The sequence below is a fragment of the Bidens hawaiensis genome, unplaced genomic scaffold, assembly GCF_021521415.1.
Source record: "Bidens hawaiensis isolate Kalapana, Puna unplaced genomic scaffold, B.hawaiensis_p1.1 tig00013761_1, whole genome shotgun sequence".
NCBI classification, from domain to species: domain Eukaryota; kingdom Viridiplantae; phylum Streptophyta; class Magnoliopsida; order Asterales; family Asteraceae; genus Bidens; species Bidens hawaiensis.
Genome location: NW_027492175.1, coordinates 628,048 through 634,865, shown reverse-complemented (window position 1 = coordinate 634,865; position 6,818 = coordinate 628,048). Strand labels below are relative to the sequence as shown.

The following is a 6,818-nucleotide window of genomic DNA, read 5'->3' as shown; positions in this document are numbered from 1 at the left end:
CATCCGAATAAGGCAGAAAATTTACAAAGTTATTATACAATTCCACGGATAGCAAAACTCGGAACTTAATGTGTTAACTTGGGCATGGGGCGGATCTATGTGTTAACTTGGGGGGTGACTGTCCACCTTAAAATTGTTTTGTAGTCTTATTTGTATGCGAAAATCCTGATTGACGATTGACCCATCTTAAAATTAGTGTTAAGTTTGAATGTTTATGAGGGTATATATGAAACTAATTCTAAAAATAATTCTTTGGTCCGTCACGGGCCACGGAATTTACTATCGTAAGAGAAACCAGGTTTGAAGGTCACTCCATTACACTGGATTTTGGTCATATAATTTCCATAATCTTGTTTTCAAATTAGACGTGCACAAATCGGGTATTTTTTAAACCCGGAACCGGTTCCTACCGGTATGGTCAACAAATGTCAAACCGGGTCCGGGTATAGTCGGGTATTTGACCGGTTCTCTCGGGTTTTTTTCGGGTTTCGGGTAGAGTCGGGTCGGGTTTTAACCGGGTATTTCCGGTTCTTGGTCGGTTCGAGTTCCGGGTACGGCTCTAGGGAGAAATCTTATACATGGTCCTGCCCGCGGGTCGAGTATGAGTAGGAACCAGTTCCGGGTTGGGTACACCAGGTCGGGTTCGGACCTGACCTTTAGTGCAATCGTTTTGATCAACACGTTATTCGTCCTGTTGAGAAAAAATCTTGAATCCGTCACTTATCTTTTATCAATTGTTGCTCTACATATTGACATTCACAGATATTTGGCATGTGGGTTTTTATTATTCAAAGCTTGAACATCCTTTTACATAAACGAAAATGGTACATTACATTCATAATCAACATACAAGCATATATGAAACAGGATGGATCTAGAGATCAATTTTGCCTGCTAAATACCATGAATGCATTGCAAGACTACCAAAAGACATTATGTTAGCCAGAGAAGACAGTCCATGAATCATACCAAACTTCTTGTTCATTGCAGCGAGCTTCGGGTTCACCTTTGCAACCTCCTGGTTCTTCGTCCACCCGACTTCTTCACCGATGTTTGACTCCCTTTCTACCTTGTGCCTTTGTTTCATCATCTGCATCCGCAAATTTACCATATTAACATCAATATTTTCATTCTACTGTTATGTCTAATCACATGTATTCAAGACATCACACGCCCGTAAGTAGGGCCGTCCAAACCGCTCGCTTGGAAATTGCTCGGAAAATGCTCACTCGATTGAAAACGAGCCGCTCTGCTCAAGTCGGTTTGTAAACGAGCCAAGCAACAAGCAAAGGTATGCTCTGTTCGGTTCGGCTCGACTACTTTTAATTTATTTTATATATAATTATATATCATCATCATCATCATCATCATCATCGTACTCAGTATATCCCACCAATAGCAATGCTATGGTAGGGTCTGAGGAGGGTAAGATGTAGACAGCCTTACCTCTGTGAGACCCCCGGCTCGATAGTAGTTTTGCATCAAGCCTTGGACATAAGGCACATAGCACTCAATCATCGGGACACCGGCTGATCGGTGCATGTGCCCTTGTCTTTCGACTATCAACGCCACCACATGATGCCTGATTAACCTTCCGCCACTTTTAACGTTATTTTCACGAGATTAGTAAAATAACGTCAAAATTAGTGCAATTTTACTTTTGCCCACCCGAGGGTTCACACATATATACATTATATGCGCGCACCGCAAGCAGGGCGTATATATAATTATATATGAACAAATAAATATATTAATATATAGACAAAAACACATAAATATAAGCTTACAAATATTTTTACCCCTTTAAATTTATCATATTCAGTCAATTTTAGAGTTTTATTTGTTCACTTCAAATTTTTAGAATATTAGAAGTTTGTTTACATGATCATTATATCTCACTTCAAACTTTATATTTAATAAAAATTTACAATCTATTACACGTTTGTCTAAAAACTACTAATTTATTTATAAAATATTATTTACAACCTTCAAATTTGTTTCTTACTGAAAATTTTAAAGTGAAAAAGATATAAATAATGCTCGAAATCGCTCGATGTTCGATCGAAAAATGTTCGATTCAAATTTGGCTTGTTTCGGTTTTCGCTCGGTTCGATTCGATTTTAAACGAGCCAAGCAACGAGCAAGCCTTCGCTTGGCTCGGCTCGTGAAAACCCCTACCCGTAAGTCCCTAAACATCTTAACTGAAAATTTTGTCGAACATAAACACAAAATTTCAGAAAGGCATATAGTTATACACACATCACTGACATACTATGCACACACCACTAACAGGTTATACGGGTCGTATAACATTTTGCAATATCATACGAACCGTATAACCCTGTACGGACAGTTTGGCGAAAATGTATATATGTGCAGAATTATACACACGTCAACGATATACAATGCATGCACACACAACTATGAGGTTATATGAGCTGTATAACACTTCAGCTATAGCATACAGGTCGTTAACTCTATACAGACCGGTTGGTAGTATAAATGGGCAGAGTTAAACAGTACACACATACTACCTGCATACAATGCACACACAAATGACAGGTTATACGAGCCGTATAACATATCTGCCATATCATACGGGCCGTATAAAATTTTTGCCATATCATAGCTGTTAACCATATACAGACCATTTGGTTCAGCAAAAATGTATATATGCGCAGAGTTATACACACACCACTGACCTACTATCCATACACAAGTTATAGGCTTATATTGGCCCGTATAACATTTTCACCATATCACACAGATTGTATAACCTGATACAGGCCATAACCCTATATGGACCATTGGTATGGTGAATGTATACATGTGGACAAATAATAACGACTCATATAACTTTACTGAAATTGACTGATGTAACAGTAGGTATTGTGTTGGAAGTAGGGGTGGCAATTGTGACCCATTGGGTTGAATGGGTTGTATTAAAATGTATATAATGGGTTAAACTAAAAAAAAAAATGATTGAAACGGATCAAAACGGGTTGACATTTCTCGAGTTTTTTTTTAATGGAACGAGAAAAATGGAAAAACATTTTAGTATTTTTACTTTTTAAATTTTTGATTTATATTTCGAGCTATAAGTTTTTAATTATTTATTTTGAATTTTTTAATGAGGGGTTTTTAAAATCTCAACCCATTTTGGCCCATTTCAAAAACCCTTTAATAAAAAATTCAAAAAAAATAATTAAAAACCATAACTCGATAAATAAATAAAAAACTGAAAAAGTACTAAAAAGTTTCCTCCGTTTTTCTCGTTCCATAAAAAAAATTCTCGAGAAATGTCAACCCGTTTTGACCCGTTTCAATCATTTTCTTATTTTAGTTTGACCTATTCTGACCCATTTTATACATTTTAATACAACTCATTCAACCCAATGGGTCACATTTGCCACCCCTAGTTGGAAGTCATATGGACTGTGTGATGCCAAAATTTGCTTTAATATGGTGTGAGAGATGTGACACGCCTGCAACTTGTAAAAGTCATAAGGCCCGTAAGACATCATACAGGCAAAAGTTATACAGGTCTTATATGACCTCATACGGCCCGAATGATGCAACGTGCATGCCGGTGTGCATATTTGGAGGTTATGTATGCATAGCATCATACTTACAGAATGTAATTGTGTAAACATCAGATTAGTTTACCTCAATGGTCATGGGGGTAAAGACAAACAGATTGGTGAGGTTAAACACGAAAGCAGCAACCAAAAATCCTAACTGATACTTCTCGGCAGTTGATGAAGACTTCCATGGATGTGTATACCCAAAACACCCCACGGCCACCGCACAACATATTCCTACCATCGTAAAGTACGCCGGAAACATCTTACTTTGCAGATTACCAAACTGATGTCTCGGCAAATTCCTATCAAAATCACCATGTAATTCATCAATTTTCAATTTTCTAGAGCAAAACAGTTCAATACTTCAATTACAAAACGTATGTAAACGATCACAAGGGCAAAACAATAAAATTGAAAACACAAATGAACAATTTGCAGTGGCAAAACAGTTCAGTTTTAAAAACAAATGAATAATTTCTAGGGAAAATTAGTTTAATTTCAAAAACAATTGAACAACTTTATAAATTTTCATTTGTTATTTTAAGTAATTTATAAAAAATTAACAAATATGTAAGTCAAATATTTTAGCTCAAATGTATAATGATCATTTGGTTATTAATTAACAAAATGGTTTAGGCCCAAATCCATTGTTTTGGGCCGAATTCTTTTTTCGACCCAAATTTTCACGCTCAAATGGCAAAGTCGAAAAAACTGAAACCGAACCAAACTCAAACCGAATAACAAAAACCGAACGATAACTGAAGTTTCGATTTTTGGTTCAGTTTTAACTTAACGGAACCGTGCACACCCCTGACTTATAATGCCAGTACCATTTATCACTAGATTTACAATCTGTTGAGTTACGTATATATTAACCTTTTAATAAATTCCTCCAAAATAACCATATCATCCATCAATTTTTAATTTCTAGGGCAAAACAGTTCAATTTCAAAACATAAATGAACAATTGCTAGGGCAAATCAGTTCACTTTCAAAAACAAATGAACAATTTACTGATTTTCATTTTTATTTTAAGAAATTTATAAAAACTAAACATATACGTAACTCAAATATTCTAACCTCAAATGTATAATAATCACTTGGTTATTAATTAACAAAATGATTTAGGCCCGAATTCATTACTTTGGGCCATATTTATTTTTCGGCCCAAGATTCTCAAGCTCAAATGGCATGATCAAAAATACTAAAAACGAGCCGTACTCATATTGAAAACTGGAAAACCAAAACTGTTAAGTTACATATTCATTAAATTCTTATAAAATCCTACAACATCACCATGCAATCCATCAATTTTCAGTTTCTAGGGCAAAACAGTAAAATCACAAAACACACAAACAAACAACTACAACCGAAACAATTGTCAAAAAAATTTCAAAGCAAAATCAAAAATACCAAAAACTGAACGGTTTTCAAAAATTCAAAAACCGAAGCTTTGGTTTTTTGTTCGGTTTTAGCCCAACCGACCCGTGCACACCCTTTAATTTATGTATCATTAATCACTAGATTTGCAAACTATTGAGTTACATATTCATTAAATTTTATAAAATCCTACATATTCACCATTTAATTCATCAACTTTCAATCTCTAGGGCAAAACGGTAAAATCACAAAACACACAAACAAACAATTACAACAACCAAACAGTTAGTCCAATTCAAAAACCCCAATTAGTGTTTATAATACTGAATATGAATCAAAGATGACTATTATTATTATTATTATTATTACTTGAACATGATGATGCCACCGATGAAGGTGACCCAAAGTGCAGCACCCCAAGCGGTGGAGAAAGATAGGATATGTGCGAGTTTGACGAAGGTTGTCGTCTTGGCGGACTTGGGTCCGAAGGTGTCCGGAGAGAATATGACTCCGATTGATAAGAAGGCGATTGCTGTCAGAAATCTTGTCATCCAACCCATCGTTTGTTTTGTGTTAATTGGATAATAATAATCTAGAAATGAGAATTGGGTGAAGGTTTGAGAATAGAATGAATGAATTTATTGGAAGGCTTTTACCTAACCCGGTATTGGGGAGGATAGACCGTAAACCTGGTCATGCTTTTTATATTTATGGGGTGAGGAAAAACCGAACCATAACCGAGGGTGAGGAAAACCGAACCATAACCGAAGATTGAACGGTTGATTAGAAAATTTATCTGGTTAATTGACCATTTGGTTATGGTTATGGTTGATGTGTGTTTGTGTTGAATGAATGTCTCAAATACAAAAATGGTAAAAGCTTGTCCCGCATTGGTATCGGTGTGAAAACAAAATGAGTAGTTGTTTATAAGGTATAGGCTTTACTACTCCACTGAATCTTTACGACATGTTTTACGACAAGTCCTACCCGCGGGCTATGCAGGGATGCAAAATTAGGTTTCTGGACTGGAATTTCTTTGAAATTCAACTGATTTTTCAATTAGCCATGAAAGTTTAGGGATGTCTCTGAAACCCCCACCCCCTACAAAAGTCTGCCTATGTTATAACCGACATAATTCATCTTCAAAACTTCATAATTGAGAAACACCATAGACGAATTATTTTCAAGCAATACAAAGGGAGGTAAATGTGTTGGACAATTAATTGAACTTCACGACGGTAAACCAACCTATAAACTATAGTTACCGACCATCCGATTATCGTTTTAGTTATGGTTATTGGTTAAGCACCTATAGCCGAATTAATTTTGTACATCTTTATACGATTTTTGTTTTTAATTTGTAGTTTTATCATGATTTAATTGCAAGAGTAAAATACGTGATCTAAGACAACTGAGATTTAAGCTTAAAAAGTTAAATGTTTGATTTATATGATCTTCAATTTGCAATAAAGGAGGTGTTTGGGATTCCTTATTTTACCTCCTTATAATTTTTTGTTAAGTTAATAAGTTACAAAAGTGTAACTTATGGAACTTTTCCTCTCACAATATAAGCAAACATAAACACTTTATTATTTTTCAAAAAGTTAATAAGTTATAAGTTGGTGAAAATAAGCAATCTCAAACACACCCTTAGTCTGATCTTGTTTAATACAGTTTAATTTACCATTTAAATTCTTTGTTGGTGAAGTAGAGTTTTTAAGGTAAGATACTCTCTTTACATTAGTTCAGCATATCTCTTTCTCCTTTTTTTTTAGAAGTTAAGTGTTAAAGAGTTCAAAATGCTATAAAATGAGAATCATATTACCTAAACATGTAATTATTTAAATATAACGT

General features: G+C 35.0%; 1 protein-coding gene across 1 annotated transcript; it reads right to left on the bottom strand.

Moving 5' to 3' along the window:
- Positions 1–749: 749 nt before the first annotated feature.
- LOC143544851 (uncharacterized) lies at positions 750–5,550 on the bottom strand. The gene is made up of 3 exons (XM_077036838.1): positions 5,334–5,550; positions 3,667–3,886; positions 750–1,090 (listed from the first exon to the last, which is right to left on the bottom strand). Exons 1-3 carry the CDS (start codon positions 5,522–5,524, stop codon positions 875–877), a joined length of 627 nt encoding a protein of 208 aa, XP_076892953.1. The 5' UTR covers positions 5,525–5,550; the 3' UTR covers positions 750–874.
- Positions 5,551–6,818: the final 1,268 nt, after the last annotated feature.